The 20,815-nt window shown below is 46.5% G+C and overlaps 1 protein-coding gene across 1 annotated transcript in view; it reads left to right on the forward strand.

Moving 5' to 3' along the window:
* The window catches only part of SUSD5 (sushi domain containing 5), a 38,916-nt gene that overhangs the window by 11,864 nt on the left and 6,237 nt on the right, over positions 1–20,815 (forward strand). Inside the window, exons 3-4 of the mRNA XM_010835581.1 lie at positions 2,671–2,789; positions 13,103–13,291. Coding sequence (XP_010833883.1) covers positions 2,671–2,789; positions 13,103–13,291 — 308 coding nt within the window. The remainder of the gene's footprint in view (positions 1–2,670; positions 2,790–13,102; positions 13,292–20,815) is intronic.

The following is a 20,815-nucleotide window of genomic DNA, read 5'->3' on the forward strand; positions in this document are numbered from 1 at the left end:
GATCGTGAGAATAAAAAACTGACACACTATAGCCATTCTGTGGTGAGATGACCATTCAGCTTTTTCACTTTCAGCATAGCATTCAATAAATTACATGAGACCTTGAATGCTTTATTGGAAAATAGACTGTTAGATGATCTTACCCAACTGTAGGCTGATGTAAATGTTTAGAGCATGTTTAAGGTAGCCTAGGCTAAGCTCTGATGTTCAGCAGGCTATGTGTGTTATGTGCATTTTTTACTTACCATATTGTCAACTTATTACAAGTTTTGGGGGATGTAACCCGCATTGTAAGTTGAGGAAGATCTATAATTATTTAAAGCAATAATAATACTAAACACTAAAAAAATGGCATACAAATCAGGAAGTGTTTGAAATATGTTAATACATAGTATTTTAAGTTGTGTTGTTGGGAAAGAGGGTAAAAGAAACATTAAATTTTAATAAATCAAAGAAGCATGTTATAACCTCTGGAGTAACCACTAAAAGAATTGTAAAAGAACATGTAACTTCCAAACCAATACAGAAGAAGAAGAGATTGCTGAAAACGAATTCAAACCATCAAAATCTGGAAAAGAAAAGAGAAGAAGAAAGAATGGGCAGAACGAATAGAAATATGGCAGATTTAAATTCAAAGAAATATGTGATTAAATTAAGCAAATGTGATGCTCTGATTAGAAAACAAGGACCGTCACCTCTTAACCTGTTAGTGGGAATGTAAATTAGTACAGCCACTCTGGAGACCAGTGTGGAGGTTCCTTAAAAAAAGTAAAAACAGAGCTGCCATATGCTCTAGCAATCCCACTCCTGGGCATAGATCCCGAGAAAACCATAATTTGAAAATCGCAATACACCCCAGTGTTCAGTGCAACACTCTTCACAATAGTCAGCACATGAATGCAATCTAAATGTCTGTCAACAGAGGAATGGGTGAAGAAGTGGTACATACAGGCAGTGAAATACTACTCAGTCATAAAAAAGAAACAGCACTTTTGCCAGCAATATGGGTGGGCCTAGAGATGATCATACGAAGTGAAAAAAGTCCAACAGAGGAAGACAAATATCATATGATATCACTCATAAGTGGAGTCTAATTTTCAAAAAGATACAGGGCTTCCCTGGTGGTCCAGTGGTAAAGAATCCGCCTGCGAACGCAGGAGACATGGGTTCAATTCCTGGTCCAGGAAGGTTCCACATGCTGCAGCGCAGCTGAGCCCGCGTGCCGCAACTACTGAGCCCGCGTGCCGCAGCCACTGAGGCCGTGCTCTCAGGAGCCTGTGCTCCACGAGAGGAGCCACTGCGATTAGAAGCCCATGTGCTACAAATAGAGGGCCCCCACTCTCCGCAACTAGAGAGCCTGCATGCAGCAACAAAGACCCAGTGCAGCCAAAAATAAACAAACGCTTTTAAAAGATACGAACGAACTTGTTTACAAAACATAGACAGACTCAGGGGCAGCTCTTTCCTCCCTTTCTACCTTCATCACCCGTTCATCCACCTCTGTGCCCAGATAGCTACTGATCAGGTTTCGGACACCCGAGGCTAATTTGTAATTCATATAAATGGAGTCATACAGCATATGCTCTTTTTCTGACCCCTTTCACTCAAAAATTATTTTGATATTCATCTATATTTTATGTTATTAATGGTTCATTATGTTTTACTGCTAAATAATATTTGATTGCACCAAGTATGCGGCAATTTATTTATCCATACACTTCCTGATAGGCATTTGGGTTGTTTCCATTTTTGCTCTGTAACAAATAAACCTGTTGTGAACATTTATGTACAAGTTTTTCTATGAACGTGTGTTTTCATTTATGTTGGGAAGTACATAGATGTGCTGTGTCTACATCATACGGCACAAATGAAAAAAAAAACAAGAACCATGAGGTGGATTTAAAAAAATCCTATTTGTTGATTTAAGTGATACCCCTAAACAAATCATGGGACAAAAATAAATTATAGTGGAAATTTACATATATGTAGAAATGAACGATATTAAAATATAACAGGGACTTCTCTAGCAGTCCAGTTGTTAAGACTCTGTGCTCCTAATCCAGGAGGCATGGGTTCCATCCCTCTTGGAACTAAGGTCCTACATGCCACACAGTGTGGCCAAAAATTATATATATATATATACACACACACATATATATATACACACACACATATATACACACACACATATGTGCACACACATGTATAGCATACCCAAACTCATGGGATGCGACTAGAGCTATACCTGGAGGAAAATGCATTAAATGCTTTAACAAAAACATTAAATGCCTATGTTAGAAAAGGAAAGAGTCTGAAGGTTCAGGAATAACGATCTATCTTAAGAAATCTGAAAAGAACAGCAAAACAAACCCATCCCCCCCAAAAGAAGGGAGCTAATAAAGAGCAGAATTTTATGAAATAAAAACCAAGCATATACTGGAAGAGATCAGCAATGTATTTTATCTGAAACTTGAATCAATTTACATGACCTGAACTCAAGCATCACCTACAACTTCCTGCTTTTAGACCGATCTCTGGGAAGAGTATTGATAATTTCAGCCCAAACTCCTGAATCAGAAAAATATCTGCTGATTCAGAGCGATGGCAGAGGAGAATTCTTTCCCAGTTTGGCTAGCTCTCCTAACCCACTGTCTTCTTTGTCTGTTTCAGGACAACTGTGTGCAGTGAGCGGAGGGGTGAGCAGCAAACCATGCGAGCTGTGGATGTGAGGGTGAAAAGCAGCCCCGTTCCTGGGGGCACATACAACGCGCTGTGTATTAAGGATGAAGGTCAGTGCCAGAGCCTCTGTAAAGGTTTTGGAGGCTGTGCTTGTGGGGGTTGACCTTTAGGTTGTGTTCTGTTAGAAGCCAACTTTACGATGAGGATTCACTGAACATTGTGAATCAGGAAGTCTTCTGAAGAAAAGCCAGCAGGGCAGTGGGGAAGCGGACAGGGAAAGGAGGGGGCCAGAAGGGGGGCACTAATCAGTGTCCACAGGGGTTGGGAGGTGGGTGTAGGTGGGGAGTAACTCTGGTGGGGTCCTGCAGGGGCTCTCTGGAGACAGTGACCACAGGTCATCATGGGATTCCTGATGAGGAGTGAGAGAGCAGGGCTATTTATACCACTGCTGCTGTCAGTCACTGGGTAAGGGCTACTTCAGGGAGCTGTAAATTCCCAGACTCTTCTGGATTTCAGTGTGCTCAGACAAAGCGTTCCAATAGGCAAGCCAACCTCCAACAGAGATGCACAGATGCCTACCTAGAGCCCCTGTCCACGGACCCCTGACAGCATCTGCTACAGCTGCTGATACTGCATGCCCTTCAATCTACCTTCATGGTGGAAATTTTTCTACAAAGGAAAAAAAAAAAACACACACTTTTTCCCTGAAAGGAAATTTATAGGATTTAGGAAACTTCTCCTAGAAAGGAAAATTCAACTCTCTTATGGGAAATCAGCTGAATGATGAGGAGAAGACCATAAAGGAGTCTCCAGGGCAGCATATCATGAGCCCTGGGAAAAGTACACTTTCACAGTCAGAAATTCATGCCACTGAAAGGCAATGTCCGTGCGCAGCGGGAGAAAGCAAGCTGCTTACTCATCAGTCATAGACATCACCACGGCTACTGCCTGGCTGCACAGTGTTCTCACCTGGAAAGTTTTAAGAAATACTGAGGCTTGAGGGCCAGCCCCAGAGATTCAGATACAAATCCTGTTGACGTTGGGGCTTTTTAAAGCTTCCCCAGGGCTTCCCATCTGGTTCTAGTAGTAAAGAACCTGCCTGCCAGTGCAGGAGATGTTAAGAGATGCGGGTTCAATCCCTGGGTCAGGAAGATCCCCTGGAGGAGGACATGGCAACTCACTCCAGTATTCTTGCCTGGAGAATCCCATGGAGAGAGGACCTTGGCAGGTCGCATAGCGTCAGACACAACTGAAGCGACTTAGCGTGCACGCACGCACTCAGTGGTTATAAGACGTAACCCAAGTTGGAGAAATACTTCACTAATGCAGTTTCCCAAAGCTCTTTGATGGTGAGCAATACCAGATGAACATATTAGAAATACAAACCCTCAGGCTGCATCCCAGAGGCACCAAATCCCAGTGCCTTCCCCTTCAGGGAAGGGGGTCAGAGGAGTTGACAAAGCAAAGAGCCACAGGGGGGATTTCCCTAGTGGTCCAGTCGCTGAGACTCAGCACTCAATGCGGGGGGCTCCAGTTGGATCCCTGGTCAGGTAACTAGACCCCACATGCTACAACTAAGAGTTCACAAGCCAAAACTAAAGATCCTGTGTGCTGCAACTAAGGCCTGGAACAGCCAAATAAATAAATACATATATGTATTTTTAAAAAAGAGCCACAGTGAACCCTACAGCCCCGGCTGGTGCCTGTTAGATGTGTCTTGGTGGTAGATTTCTCTGCTGCTACGGCATCTCCCTCCAGAAAAGACTCTACATCTGTTGATTGCAGTCAAATGACTGAACGACGTGCCCTGGAAAGGTCTGGGGAGAACAATACCCGTGGTTTGTTTTTAAACCGCATAAGTAAATGAAAATGATCCTTTGAATCTCAAACCGAGGCAGAGGTTCAGATCTCTGAGGGAGACAGGACAGAGCTAAAAGAAAGGCAGCGTGACCGTCTTTCTTTCGTGATCTCAATGGACATGCAGGGCTTCTGAGTCTGAGCTCTTTCTCCTGATGAACAAAAGGTATCTGCTATCCTTTGCTGTGGAACATACCATCCATGGGAGAAGGAAATGGCAACCCACTCCAGTATTCTTGCTTGGAGAATCCCAGGGACAAAGGAGCCTGGTGGGCTGCTGTCTATGGGGTCACACAGAGTCAGACACGACTGAAGCGACTTGGCGGCAGCAGCAGCAGCATACCATCCATAAATATAGTGGCTTAAAGCAAAAACCCTTTGTTTAGTCCACTGTTTGGGGGGTGGGGAGACAGCAGTCTGTGTTTCTCTGCTGGGCTCAGCCGGGCTTATTCATGAGTCCACCATCAACTGCTGGGTGGGGGCCTTGCTTCTGGACATTGGCTGGCTGTTGACTGGGGTGATGGGGGCCACTATCATCCAACCACATGTTCCGTACCATCCAAAAGGAAATCCTGGGCCTTCCACCTCACAGGCCTTCCAACAGGTTGTGTGTCTGTGAGTGTGTGCCTCGCTGTCCACAGCTGTGGCGCAGGAAGAAGCCAGAGGTTGGAGATACCTGTTCACATCCTATAGGGCACCAAGTTAAAACCCATGAGCGTGACTCTAAAACCGGGTTCTTGTCAAACCGATGCGATGTGTCTCCTGATATCTTGCACTCTGAGGAGCACAGCTTGATTTCAGTAGCCAAAAATGCGTACCTCGAATCTGATCATGAAGAGACAGTAACCAGACTCAAACTGAGAACCATTATACAAAACGACTGGCCTACAAGCTTTCCAAAATGTCAAGGGCGAGAAAGATAAAGAAGGGCTAGGCAACTGTTTTGAATTAAAATAGACTAAAAAGACTTGACAACATAAATGCAGTCTGTGATCCTGGATCAGCGGAAACAGCTAGAATTGATGAAGTCTGAGTATGGATTATGAATTAGATAGTAGTGTTGTGTCGGGGCTTAAGTTCTCTAATTCGGTAACTATACTGCAGTTACTCAAGAGAATATCCTTGTTCTTGGAAACGTGTACTAAGGTTTTTGGGGACAAAGGGACATCACATCTACAAATCATTCTCAGGTGGTTGAGAAAGGAATTACAGATACACATATATACATATTTATACATGTATACATACACAATCATGCAGCCTTGAAATTAAAAGATGCTTGCTCCTTGGAAGGAAAGCTATGAGAAACCTAGACAGTGTCTTAAAAAGCAGAGACATCACTTTGCCGATCAAGGTCCATCTAGTCAAAGCTATGGTTTTTCCAGTAGTCATGTATGGATGTGAGAGTTGGGCCATAAAGAAGTCTCAACACCGAAGAATGGATGCTTTCGAATTGCGGTGCTGGAGAAGACTCTTGAGAGTCCCTTGGACAGCAGGAAGATCAAACCAGTCAACCCTAAAGGAAATCAACCCTGAATACTCATTGGAAGAACTGATGCTATAGCTGAAGCCCCAAAACTTTGGCCACCTGATGCAAAGAGGTGACCCAATGGAAAAGACCCTGATACTGGAAAGATTGAAGGCAGAAGGAGATGGGGGCAGGAGAGGATGAGACAGTTAGATAGCATCACCAACTCAATGTACATGAATTTGAGCGAACTCCAGGAAATAGTGGAGGATAGAGGAGCCTGATATGCTGCAATCCATGGGGTCACAAAGAGTTAGACATGACTTAGCAATTGAACAACAAAGCCTACACATATATGTATGTGTGTATTTATGTATGATATATATTTTCTCTATATATAGACATCTATATACATATTTATATCTATCTAGAGAAAAATAAAGCAAATGGCACAGGATGAAAACACATTAGTAAATCTGGATAAAGCATTTATAAGAGGTCCTTATTCTTAGAATTTTTCTGTAACTTTGTGATTATATGTAAATGAAAATTTCCCCTCAAAAGGTCTACATACTCCTCCCAAAACAACAAAAACAATAGGGAAGCACAAAAGAAAGCAAAACCAAAAAAACAAAACTGAAGCACATTCATGACGCCTGTCAGCTTATGTGAGGACTGCTGCTACTTTAGCAGAGTGAGCCCTGTGTGGGCATCTCTGAATCACAGCGCCTGAGCCCCGCACCCCAGGGCGATTTTCTGGAGCCTAGCCTGCCCACCCCCATCACCTCCAGATCAACAGGGAGAGACTTAGGTGGGAAAATATGGGATCTTGTTCCAACAGGGCCTGACCTCAGAGGAGGCTGCAGATGGGCGATGAAGGGGGCTCAGGAATGCATGCTGAGGCGGGATTGGGGTCACAGGGCTGCTGTCTCTTGGGCTTTCCAGGAAAGCAGGATGGGTTCCCCAAGTTTTCCTCAGAGAGATCTGTCCCTGATCCTCTGCCTTTGGCCCTTTAGAAAGAGCATGTAAACCACTCCCATATGCCCCCCTCCCACTTTTCCCTGGTTGGAACCTTGTAGACAGTCAACAAGAGATTATCTTACTAAGCGAGGTAAGTCACACAGAGAAAGACGAATACCATATGATATCACTTATATGTGGAATCTAAACTTTGATACAAATGAGCTTATTTACAAAACAGAAACAGATTCTCAGACATAGAAAACAAACCCATGGTTACCAAAGGGGAAGAGGGGTGGGAGAGGGGTAAATTAGGGGTTATTAGCACATACAATTATGTGTGCGTTTGTATATATATGTGTGTATACATCACGGAATCACTTGGCTGGACGCCAGAAAACTAACACAGCATTGTAAGTCAACTGTACTGCAGTTAAAAACAAAAAATCAAAAACAAGGGAAAGCTGTGTGCCGAAGAAAGGTGGTGGGAAGCCAGAAGAGGCTCCTGGGGAGTGCACGTGAGGTCTGATTCAGCAGAGCCCGGGTGCAGCATCACCTCTAAAGGTTGCCTTTTTCCTAAAGATGCTTCACGACACTTGGCCCTAGGCTGCCACTTCTTCTCAGCAAGACAGGGAGAATGAAGGGTGCTCGCTCCCAAAACAGCAGACATGTGCCTCACAAGCCTGGAAGGCAAACAGAGCCTATGGCATGTGCAGGCAGCTTCCTCCTGTGTGTCTTTTTCTGAACTAAAGCTCACCGTGAATGTAGACGTTTCTGTTTCCTTCTCGTATTTGTGTTTCACTGACAGTGAATTTCCAGCCCTGTGGTGATCTCACTTAAACTAATAAGGGAAGTTATTTTTAACTAACTGGATCCTGATTAAATGAGCTGCCTCCACTTGGGTTCTCCAGCTTTGCTTCTCTTGGCAGCTTGTTTGTGCGGTCAATGGTGTGGGGTCTGGAGGATTCAAGCCCCTCTCGCCTTCTCCCTGTTGCACCCCAAGGCTTACTTGGGGTGTGCTTCTCTTTCTCCCCCTCCAAGCTAGGGCTGGCCTGGCTGCTCTCTCCACCAGCCCACCTCATTCTCTTAGCACTGTATTCCACCTTCCCCTGCACACGCTACTCCTGCCTGTATTTCCCATAAAAACAGAAATGGAATGATCTCTTCTTTTATGTCTTCAGACAGAGAACTGAATGCTCACCTCTCAGGCCAAGCAAGAATTTTTGAGAACAGTTAATTCCCAGGTCTGCCTGCAGGAGGGGCTGAGCCTCCAGGTGGGCTTTGGGGAAATTCTCCAGTGGTGATGGGAGACTGAGACCAAAAAATCGCAATACTTTGAGCAGCTGATAGAACTTATCCAGTGTAGGGTCTCCCAAGGGAGTGTGGGAAATTCTGTACTCATTACCAGTTGGCACTGGCCAATTGTTAATTTATTTGTCTAGGGTAATGCAAAGAGCGCTCAGACTTACAGGTGCTTTCAATGGATAGATAGATATACAGACACATGGACTGTTGGATGGATGGATAGATGGGTGGATGGTTGAGTGGACAGATAGATGAATGGGTGGATAAATGAATAGATAGATGATAGGTAGATAGATGAATGGATAAATTGAAGATAGATGGATTGTTGGATGGATGGATAGATGAATGGAGAGATAGATGAATGGTTGAATAGATAGATGACAGGTGATAGCTAGATGGATAGATGAATGGATAATTAGAGAGAAAGATGAATGGATAGACAGATAGAGATAGGGACTTTTTCACCCTTCAAGGAGTTGACAGTGTATAACGACAAGTAAGAGTGGAATGACACAAAGGCGCAGGATAATTAGGGAGACTTCCTGAGGTGGTGGCAGTTGAGGTGGAACTTTCTGGGGATTGTGGTTAGGGGAAGGAGGAGAGGACACTGCACACACAGAACCGCTGGAGCACGGGCCAGACGAGGACCTTGCAGACAGAGAGAACAGTGGTTCTGGGGAGACGAGCTCTGGGTGAGCCCTTGTCCTAGTGCTCACTAGAGAATGCACCGGGCTTGGAACATCCCTGAGGGCACCCATCCCTGCTGGGCAAGTCTGAGGAGGCTGCAGAGGGCAGCCCAGATAACCCTATCGTAGTTAGGGTTCCCAACTTGATCCATAGATTCAGTGCAATCTCCGTCATAATTCTAAGCAAGTTACTTTGTGGATATGAACAAACTAATTCTGTAATTTGTAAGGAGAGACAAAGACTCAGAACGGTTCACTCATTATTGAAGAAGGACAAGGGTGAAGCACTGACATGACAGCTTCAGGACTTGCACTAAGATGCAGAAGCCAGGACCGTGTGGTACTGGTGAGAGAAAAGACAAATATCAGTGGAAACCAATAGCCCAGAAATAGACCCGCACAAATGTAGTCGACTGATCTTTGACAAAGGAGCAAAAGCTATACAATGGAGCAAAAATTGTCTTTTAAATATAGATGCTGGGACAACTGAACATCCACATACAAAAGAAAAGAATCTAGACCCAGACCTCACACCTTCACAAAGTTTAACTCAAAGTGAATCATGGACCTAAATGTAAAATGCAAAACTACAAAACTCTTAGAAGATAAGACAGGTGAAAACCTAGAGACCATGTGTATGGTGATGGCTTTTTCAAGACAACACCAACGGTAATATCCATGAAAGAAATCATTGATAAGCTGGACTCCCTTAAAATTAAAAACTTATGCTTTGCAAAAGACTATCAAGAGAATGAAAAGACAGGCCACAGACTGTGGAAGTTATTTGCAAAAGACATATCTACTAAAGACTATCATGCAAAATATACAAAGTGAAGTGAAAGTCGTTCAGTTCTGTCCGTCTCTTTGCGACCCCACAGACTATACAGTCCTTGGAATTCTCCAGGCCAGAATACTGAAGTGGGTAGCTGTTCCCCTTCTCCAGGGGATCTTCCCAACCCAGGGATCGAACCCAGGTTTCCCACATTGCAGGCAGATTCTTTACCAGCTGAGCTACCTGGGAAGCCCTAAAATATACAAAGAACTCTTGAAATTCAATATTAAGAAAATGAACAACTCAATTACAAAATACACAAAGGCATTTCCCCGATGGTCCAGTGATTAAGACTCCGTGCTCCGAATGCAGGAGGCATGAGTTCAGTCCCTGGTCAGGGAACTGGATCCCACATGCCACCACTCAAACCCAGTGCAGCCAGATAAATAAAAAATAAGTATTAAAAAAATAAAGAGATATACGGATGGCAAGCAAGCATATGAAATATTGCTCCATGTCATATGTCATCAGGAAAAGGTAAATTAAAACAACGAAATACACTACACATCTAGTAGAATGGCCAAAATTCAGAACACTGATGACACCAGACACTGGCAAGGATGTGGAGCAACAAGAACTCTCACTCCTTGCTGATGGGAATGCGAACTGGCACATCCACTTTGGAAGACAGTCTGGTAGGTTCTCACCAAGCTAAACATCTTTTACCATGCGATCCAGCGGTCACAGTCCTTGATATTTGCCCAAATTAGCTGAAAACTTTGTTGTTGTTTAGTCGCTCAGCTCTGACTCTTTGTGACCCCATGGTCACAAAGTCCCATGGACTGTAGCCCGCCAGGCTCCTCCATCCATGGGATTCTCCAGGCAAGAATACTGGGGTGGGTTGCCATTTCCTACTCCAGGAGATCTTCCCAGCTCACGGATAGAACCCACGTCTCCCCCGTCTCCTGCACTGCAGGTGGATTCTCTACTGCTGAGCCACAAGGAAGGCCCAGCTGAAAACTTAAGTTCACACAAAAACCTGTACATGAATGTTTATAGCATTTTTGACAATTTTCAAAATTTGACAATTTCATAATTTTGACAATTTTCATAATTGTTAAAACTTGGAAGAAACCATGATGTCTCTTCAGTAGGTGAATGGATAAATAAACCGTGGCACTGCCAGACAATGGAATATCATTCAGTGCTCAGAAGAAATGAGGGGACTTGCCTAGTGGTCCAGTGGTTAAGATTCTGTGCTCCCCAGGCAGGGGGCCCGGCTTTGATCCCTGGTCAGGAAAGTAGATCCCACATGCCACAACCAAGACTGGCACAGCCAAATAAATGAATAAATAAGAACCAATTATTAAAAGAAGTGAGCTATCAAGCCATGAAAAGACATGAAAGAAACTTAAATGCATATTATGAAATGGAAAGAAGCCAGTCTCAAGAGGCTACCTACTATATGATTCCAACTACGTGACATTCTAGAGAGAGCAGAACTATGGGGACAGTGAAAGGATTGACGGTTGCCCGGAGCTAGGAGCAACGAACAGATGAAGCACAGAGGGTTTTTAGGGCAGTGAAGCTATTTTGTGTCATACTACAGTGGTGGATATATGTAATTACACATTGCTCAAAACCCATAGAATGTGGAACACCAAAATTGAGCCCATAGGTAACTGTGGACTGTGTGTGATAATGACATGTCACTGGACGCTCATCAATTGCAGTGAACATACCCCTGTGGTCCATGCTGTGCCCGGTGGAGAAATCTCTGTACCTGTACCTTCCACTCAATTTTGCTGTGAACCTAAACCAGCTCCAAAAATTCGTTTATTTTTTTTAAAGCAGGGACTCAGTAATAGATATTTAGTTCAGTTCAGTCACTCAGTCGTGTCCGACTCTGCGACCCCATAAACTGCAGCACACCAGGCTTCCCTGTCCATCACCAACTCCCGGAACTTACTTAAACTCATGTCCGTTGCATTGGTGATGCCATCCAACCATCTCATCCTCTATCGTCCCCTTCTCCTCCCGCCTTCAATCTTTCCCAGCATCAGGGTCTTTTCCAATGAGTCAGTTCTTCACATCAGGTGGCCAAAGCACTGGAGTTTCAGCTTCAGCATCAGTCCTTCCAATGAATATTCAGGACTGATTTCCTGTAAGATTGACTGGTTGGATCTCCTTGCAGTCCATGGGACTCTCAAGAGTCTTCTGCAATACCACAGTTCAAAGGCATCAATACTTCGGCACTCAGCTTTCTTTATAGTCTAACTCTCACATCAATACATGATCATTGGAAAAACCATAGCTTTGACTAGACAGACCTTTGTTGGTAAAGTAATGTCTCTGCTTTTTAATATGCTGTCTAGTTTAGTCATAGCTTTTCTTCCAAGGAGCAAGCGTCTTAATTTCATGGCTGCAGTCACCATCTGCAGTGATCGATCTAACCCATTTATGGGCTTCCCCAATGGCTCAGCAGTAAAGAATCCACCTGCCAATGCAGGAGATGTGGGTTTGATTTCTGGGTTGGGCAGATCCCCTGGAGGAGAGCATGGCAACCCACTCTAGTGTTCTTGCCTGGGGAATCCCATGGACAGAGGAGCCTGGCAGGCTGCAGTCCGTGGGGTTGCAAAGAGTCAGACAGGACTAAGCACACACACACATACACACACACGTAGATGCACAGACACATACACATATGTAATTGTCTTCGTGTGTGCTGTAATATAAATGTTGTGGAGTCACTAAGTCCTGTGTGACTCTTTGCGACCCCATGGACTGCAGCCCGCCCAGGCTCCTCTGTCCATGGGATTTCCCAGGCAAAAATACTGGAGTGGATTGCCATTTTCTACTCCAGGAGATCTTCCCAACCCAGGGATTGAATCTGCTTCTCTTAGTCTCCTGCATTGGCCGAAGTGTTCTTTACTGCTAGTACTCCCTAAGAAACCCTTTATATCTGTATCTGCATTTATTTGTAAAAACCAAACCGGTAGCAGTGTTATCATCAGGGTGAAGGTTGGGGGAAGGGAGAGGCAACTTCTATAGTCTGTAACAGTTTAGTATTTGTCAAAGAGCATCTACGATTTATGTAAATAAGGCAAAAAGGAACTGGCTCCTGGGCATTGCCTCTGGTCCTGTTGCCTGGCAGTTTAAAAATACAAAGCTATATTGGAGCGCACACAATTCAGTCAACGAGTATTGAGCGCTTCATCTGTGCCAGGCACTCGGCCAGGGTGAAGGCGATCTCCGTTTAGGGTACAGGCAGCACCCATGAGGGAAGAGGGGGTCGCTTTTTCAGTTTTTTATTTCTCTCAGGCTGAAAAAGTTCTGCAGAGTTTGGGGAAACTTACTGTGCTTCCTTGTCCGCAGAGAAGCCGTGTGGAGACCCGCCCTCGTTTCCACACACCATCCTGCAGGGCCGCACCGGCTTGGAGATGGGGGACGAGTTGCTGTACGTGTGCGCCCCGGGCCACGTGACCGGCCAGCGTGAAACGGCCTTCACCCTGCTGTGCGACAGCTGCGGGGAGTGGTACGGGCTGGTCCAGGCCTGCGGGAAAGGTAAGCAGGAAGGCAACGCCATGACCGCTGTGTGGACGGCTCCCCTGCAGCCTTGCTCTGCCCCCTACGCTGCCCCTTGTGTCTGACTGAAATTATATGGTGGTGGTGGTTTAGTAGCGAAGTCGTGTCCAACTCTTGTGACCCCATGGACTGTAACCCGCCGGGCTCCAGTGTCCATTCTCCAGGCAAGAACACTAGAGGGGGTTGCCATTTCCTCCTCCAAAGCATGAAAGTGAAAAGTGAAAGTGAAGTTGCTCAGTCGTGTCCGACTCTTCTCGACCCCATGGACTGCAGCCTACCAGGCTCCTCCATCCATGGGATTTTCCAGGCAAGAGTGCTGGAGTGGGGTGCCATTGCCTTCTCCAGAATGAAATTATAGCTGAGGCTAAAAAGACTCCTGGTGGGCAGAGCTCCCGAAACCTGATTTGACTCTCCGAGATGTTCCCCATTCCCTCATCAGCATTTACCTGGGCGGGCAGGGGTGAGTCTTCTGCATCCCACCCCTGTCCAGCCCGTTGGGAATTCTCCCAGTGAATTAAATTTCTCTCTCTCTCCTGTGACTCCTGCACCATGGACCTCATGCTGACCCTGCATTGCTCCGTGACCTCACAGGTCTCCTCTCTCCCCAGGACTCCTTCAGGGCCACCTTCCTGGTGCCCCATGACATCTGAGTACCAAGCGGAAGTTGGCTCTATAGAGGGGGAGGACTCCAGCACCCCCCACGATGCTACTGAATCCCCAGTTTGTCCCCAGGATGCCCAGCAGATCATGCGGTAGAACCGTGATGAGACTAGGGTGCTGTCCTGTCTGTGAGCTTCACCTGTGTTGCGGCCTGAGCTGTGGTCTGTTGTGTTCATTGCAGTTCACTCTCCACAGTGTGAACCCACTGCCCATGGCTTCTGCTGATGGTCATTTGCCTTGTTCTCACGTTCTGATCGTCACAAGCTTACGCTGCCATGATCTTTCCCGTCTACATCATTCATTTCACACCTGAACACCTTTCTGTTGGCTTTTGGGAGAGGCGTCGCTGCCCACGGGATAGGTGGGTGTCCAGCTTCTGTGGACGCTACCAGAGAGTTTTCCAAAGGGTTTTGACCATTTTCCTCTCCCACCAGCTGTGCAGAAGAGTTCTGCTTAAGCATCCTCACCAAGCTTCAGGACCGTGAGACTTTCTACCTTTCTGCTAAGCTGGTGACTGCTCCATCAGATCCATTTCTCTACCCAAGCACTTATCACATGCTGATGGAGCATGATCAGTGTTTCCTCAGCAGAACCTCTGTCCAACGTGTTTGCCCATTTCTCTGATTGACTTGATTAGGCATCTTCCTGGTGGCTCAGATGGTCAAGAATCTGCCTACAATGCAGGAGTCCCCAGGTTCAATCCCTGGGTAGGGAAGATCCCCTGGAGGAGGGCATGGCAACCCACTCCAGTATTCTTGTCTGGAGAATCCCATGGATGGAGGAACCTAGCAGGCTACTCTAGTCCGACTCCAAGAGTTGGACACGGCTGAGGGACTAACACGCATATAATGTAGGATTTCTTCTTTACATAAACCTTTATGTGTTAAAATTTTCTCTCTCACTCTGTGGCTTATGTTTTTCCCCTTGGAGTATTTTTTTGATGAATACTGAGATTTTGTCGTTGTTGTCTCAAACTCTCTGTGTGCAACTTTAAATTTTTTTCTGTGTGCAATTTTTAAACAGATTTTTTTGTTTTTTAGTTATTATAGACTGACAGGTTTTGGTAAAGTGCAATAAAAATGAATTAGCATAAAACTAAAGCAAAGATATTCCAGATATAAATAAAAATAGACATAAAATTCCCCCTTCAAATTATTACAAAAACTTCTAAAACCTTCCTACTTGCTTGTCACATACTTGTACCAAAGTGACAGACTGGGACAAGTCCTTGAAACACAGTTTGAGCCATTTCCCAGCACTTTCCTCGGTCGCTGGTGTCTTGTGGCAGGCAGGAGCTCCACCAGTCCTAATGGATTCACCTGTCCAAGAAAAATCAGGCTGAAGACCTGACTTCCTGTTTGTTGAGGGTGTCCCCTCAAAGCAGACCCGAGCTCACCCCGAGGTGTGAGTGAGCTGGCTGCATTTCTGACGCTGCATCATCCCACGAGCCACACCCACCAGGCAAACGGGCTGTTTACTGGCCCCAGCAGAATGAGCACTAAATGCAGGTCTTGTGTGTCTGAAACGGTGTTTATTTTCTCACCGCAAAGCCGAGTTGTTGGAGCTTTCAGTTGCTGGTCAGGAATTTCGATTTCTACACTTGGCTGAACACACAGACCCTTACGGTTTTCAGTATCTGTGTCACTGTAAGTGTGCCTTACAAGAACATTGTCACCAGCTATTTGACTCCGCCTTTACTTGTTCATTTTTCCAATGAACTGTTTTAAGGAACTTTTTCAAATTGGAAAGGAGTCATCTTGGGAAGGGCGGACCAAACCGGATTTTGGAGTTGGATGTGTCTGACTTTGAACAACAGCATGCTTTGTACGACCGACCGGCCATTCATTCATTCACTCTCTCCCCCTCCCTTCATCGGGCAGGGTCCAAGTTCCTGTGTAATCAAGATTGAGCAAAATTGTCCCAACCCTAAAGGTAACTAGTAAACTGAGTGCCTTAGAAGAGATAGAAAAGCCATAGATGATGAGGTAAAAGGGAAAGCTGGAAAACAAGGTTTCATAGGTGAAATTTTGAAGGAAGTGTATGTTCCCAGGTGGAAGAAGTGCTCAAAGGATGTACATATCCAGTCCATGGAAGCTAAAAAGTGTACACTGGCTTCTAAGTATAAGAAGATTCTGGAAGCCTCGTGTTTTCAGCGTGTATCCGAGGCATGGAATATACCTAGGCAGCACTGCAGTGAACACAGGAACAAGCTGGAGGGAGGAAGAGAGCCGAGGCAGACGACTACTGCTGTTCACCAGGAGGACGTGGGTGGGGTGGGGTGCAAAGGGTGGAGCTGGAGGAGGATCAGGCACCCAGCGAGGAGGCGAGGTGGTTTTGTTTTGTCTGCATCCTTGCTGCTGTTATTCTAAGATGGGAAATACATCACTCGGAACAGGACCTGTGATATGGTCTGAGCCCAGTGGAGCCCAGTGAAGCTCCAGTCTTTTGGCCACCTGTTCCAAAGAGCCGACTCAAAGACCCTGAGGCTGGGAAAGATTGAGGGCAGGAAGAGAACTGGGCAACAGAGAATGAGATGGTTGGATGGCATCACTGACTCAATGGACGTGAGTTTGAGCAAGCTCTGGGAGATGGTGAAGGACAGGGAAGCCTGGTGTGCTGCAGTCCATGGGGTTGCAAAGAGTCAAACATGACTGAGCGACTGAACAGCAACATGAAGGGTCCTGCTTTCCCTTCCAGCCTTGTGCTGATGGAGGAGGGTATTAGGCCCCCTCACTGAAGGATGGAAAGATTTGTGTGACGCTGGCTTTTCTTCCCTGTGCATTACTGACTCCAGCCCCCTGTACAACACACAGCCAAAGGCAGGCAGTAGCTCTAGCTGTCTAATACTTGGGTGAGAAATTAGTTGCTGCCAGCAGGCGTCTCAGATTCTGGAGACAGCCGCTGATCCTTCCAGAAAGGCATGGCCCGTGTGGCCTTATGACTCAGGGGAGACCCCGTGGGCAATCAGCTGGTGACTTTTTAACATGTGGCTCCCAGGCCCTCCAGACCTGTGGCTGTCTCACCTTCCCAGGGAGCACGTGTCACCTCTGCCCTGAGCTCAGCCAGTACCCCTCCCTACACATCAGAGCCCCCACCAGAGAGCATTTCCTTCTGTTCCCTGTGAGCTGCTGGAGCCCGCTCCAAGCCCTCTGGCAGAACCTGCTCCAGAGGTTCCTGCCCTTTATTTCCCTCACAACCTCTCCAGATCCAGACAGCCTCAAGGCTCAGGAACCTTGGAGGTCAGGTGTTAAAAGAACCTGGAGCTCAGATGCCTTTGGTCTCAGAGATTCTAAGGTCTTGGAGGCTCCGGGCTACTATGAAGACTGTTTCACTCAAATTTGTCATTGTTTGGGCATGTTGAAGACTTGAGTTAGAGTCTGTAAAAGCAGAGCCTATTCACACGGAGATGGCTTGTAGAGGGGGAGTAAGGCAGGCAGGGTAGGTGAGAGGGGAGGAGTTAAGGATGCAGTCCCAGGTGGATTCTTGCCTTGCCTGATCCCTTGGGGAGCTAGGGAGCATGAATTGCACCTTGGGTTGGTGCCACTTGGAAGCAAGGGGACCGGCCTGAGTTCCTCTGTTCTAGTCTGTCATTGGCTGCAGGCTGCTGTCCATGGAGGGCAAATGAAATTGTTACTCAGTCGTGTCCAACTCTGTGCTACCCCATGGACTGTAGCCTGCCAAGCTCCTCTGCCCATGGAATTCTCCAGGCAAGAATACTAGAGTGAGTTGCCATTCCTTTCTCCAGGGTATCTTCCTGACCAGGGAATCGAACCCCAGTCTCCTGAAATGCAGGCATCAGGTGGCTTGTAATTAAGGCTCCCATTCCTCCAAGGGCAGTGCTCTAGAGAAAGGGCAGCTGTTGCTTATTAAGGCATCAGTTCAGTAGAGCAGATGTTTAAAAAAAATTTTTTTTTTAATCCATTAGTAATGTGAGGACTGCCTGAATGGGCGTGATGAAATTTAAACTTTGTAATGGTGGTCACCGACTTGATGGACATGATTCTGAGCAGGCTCTGGGAGTTGGTGATGGTCAGGGAAGCCTGGCGTGCTGCGGTCCATGTAGTCACAAAGAGCTGGACATGACTGAGCACTGAACTGAACTAAATGGTGAGCAGGCGTGAATGCACAGGGGCACATCCACCCAGAGGGGTCAGACAGTAGCTGGTGCAGGAGGGCGCCTCAGCCACACACCAACCACCTGGGTTGTCCGTTCACTGTGACATCAAGGTCCAGCCTCGAGTGGTGATGGTGAGGTCTCTCACTGAAGCACGGGGACTTCAGCCTTGACCGTCAATCTGAAGGGTGGGGGCTTAACTGCCATTTTTTCCCTTCTCTGTGTTGGTATTTCTCTAGTTTGGGGTCCTGGAGTCCAGGGTTGGGTCTGGCCATTTTGTTTCCCCTTCTATCTGATTCCACACATCTTCTTAGTTTATGTTCCCAGTTGGGCAGCACAGAACACCCGTCATACCTCTCTAATGTTCTCAGTGTTAGTCGCTAAGTCGTGTCTGACTCTTTGTGACCCCAGGGACAGTAGCCCACCAGGCTCCTCTGTCCATGGAACTCTGCAGGCAAGAATACTGGGGTGGGTTGCCTTTCCCTTCTCCAGGGTATCTTCCCAACCCAGGGATCAAATCCGGGTCTCCTGCACTGCAGGCGGATGCTTTACCACTGAGCCACCAGGGAAGCCCAGTGTTAGTGCTACATGCTCAGTATCTGACTATAACTGGTTATTGCCCTCATCATACAAAAGTCCCAGTGCTTTGCGCTTTACCTGTGTGTGCAGATTTCCATGTTATGTTGGGTTTTCCTTGGGCTTTTTATTATACCAAGTCCCATACAGTCTTCAAGGCCATATCCATCTCTAGCCACTGGTACCCTAGGGACAGCCTCTGACCTCCCACCACTCCAAGTGGCTGCCCCTGGCCACATGATCACAGGGTCCCGTGCAGTTTCCAGGGCACACTGACTGTTCCCTACTTGCTGCCCTGGCCACTCGTTGCCTCTGACACCGCTGCCCTATGGTTTCCCCGGTGGCTTCTGCCGTCTCCTGACTCAGCACCCTGTGGTCCCGTGGCCTCTGCAGAGTAGCACCAGATAGACACCCCAGGATGGGAGAGACTCATAGACCCTTGCTCTCAGATTTACCCCATGTTTCTCCTTTAAAGGTGGCTTTCCTGGTGACGCAGACAGTAAAGAATCTGCCTGCAATGCAGAAGACCTAGGTTCAATCTCTGGATCGGGAAGATGGCCTGGAGAGGGAATGGCAACCCACTCCAGTATTCTTGCCTGGAGAATCCTATGGACGGAGGAGCCTGGCGGGCTACATACAGTCCATGGGGTCACAAAGAGTCCAACATGACTGAGTGACTAACACTTCACTTCTCTTCTAAAACTTGCCCTGACAAAGGATATCTGCTAGGCTCTGAAAAGCCTTTGAGATCTTCCACCCCAAGCTCCATGGTTCTGTTTGTGCATTCTGGTCTGTGGTATCAGAAAGTGAGCGACCCCAAGCTTAACAGCTGCCAGCCCCACCACCTCTGAGTCCCACAAGAGATAGATTGAGGTTCTCACTCCCTTCCTGGGTCTGCTGCAGCTGTGGCCACAAGACTTGTTCCCCCGTCGGGCACTGAGAGAAGAGCTGTCATAAACAATGCCAAACCTGTCCCATGTTATTTCTGTCTTGGGAGTTGTCTTTTGTTTTTGTTCTGTTTTTTGACAACTCTCTTGAGGCTTAATTTGCATACAAGAAATGGTACCCATTTAAAATATAAAAGTCCTGGTGGCTCAGTGGCTAAGGTACCACGCTCCCAAAGGCAGGGGGCCGGGGTTTGATCCGTGATCAGGGAAGTAGATCCCACATGCTTCAACTAAGATCTAGTGCAGTCAAAAACAAAAAAAAACCCCACATGCTGCAACTAAGACCCGGCCTAGCTAAATAAGGGAACCCACCCGCAGAACCAAATTACAGAATATTTCCATCTTCCCCAAGCCTCCTCATGCTCCTTTCTGATGGAGGAGTTTTATTTGCTTTATCCTAGCTCATCTTCACAAGTCTGAGTAGAAACAGCCACCTCCCACTGACAGATGGGACGACTGAGGGACAGAGAGACTCGCTGACTTCCTGTGTCAGCCAGCCAGAAAGCAGCAGAGCCAAGATGTAAAACCAGGCATGTCTCATTCCGGCATCTGAGTGTGCTTCTCTGGGGCCTCTCAAAGCGTGAGGGCAGAGCAGGGCTTGCTTTGCAAACGAGCTGTTCTCTCACCAAGTTTCTTTGCTATTTTCTCTCATTTCTGAAGCCCTTCTTTTGTTTTCTTAAATTAACTCCAGTTTCTGTTTTTCTCCATCTTCTAGACTTCCTTCATGGAATAAAAGCCAGAGACTGAACTGAATTTAGAATTGCCTTGTCAATGTTGCCATATTTGTTCAGAAGTTCATTGAACCAGTGGTTATTTCTGGCTTGTCTGGTTGCCTTTTTTCAAAATTACTATTTTTAAAGGCTGTGTAGCCAAGACCAGTGGGGAAAAAAGAAGGCATGTGTGGGCTTCCAGAAACACAACAACATGAAAAAGCATGAAAAGCAGCAGCACTTGGACAGCCCAGCATTCTGGGCTCCGGCTTGTACACTCCTGCCCTTGATAAAGGCACAGCCTGGGTGCCCCTTTTTACCGCTGATTCCTATTGATCTGTCGTCTTGTGTTTTCCTAAAGTAACAGTTAATTATAAACACATAGGGAGGGATTTGATTTTTCCCAAGAGAGCCCATGAAGTTTACATTTCCTGGACCCGTTGGTCTAAACCAGAAGGCCGGGCATTGTGGAGGCCAGGTTTCAGGAGAGCCTGGG

This window comes from Bison bison, unplaced genomic scaffold, assembly GCF_000754665.1.
Source record: "Bison bison bison isolate TAMUID 2011002044 unplaced genomic scaffold, Bison_UMD1.0 scf7180017864043, whole genome shotgun sequence".
Taxonomy (NCBI): Eukaryota; Metazoa; Chordata; class Mammalia; order Artiodactyla; family Bovidae; genus Bison; species Bison bison.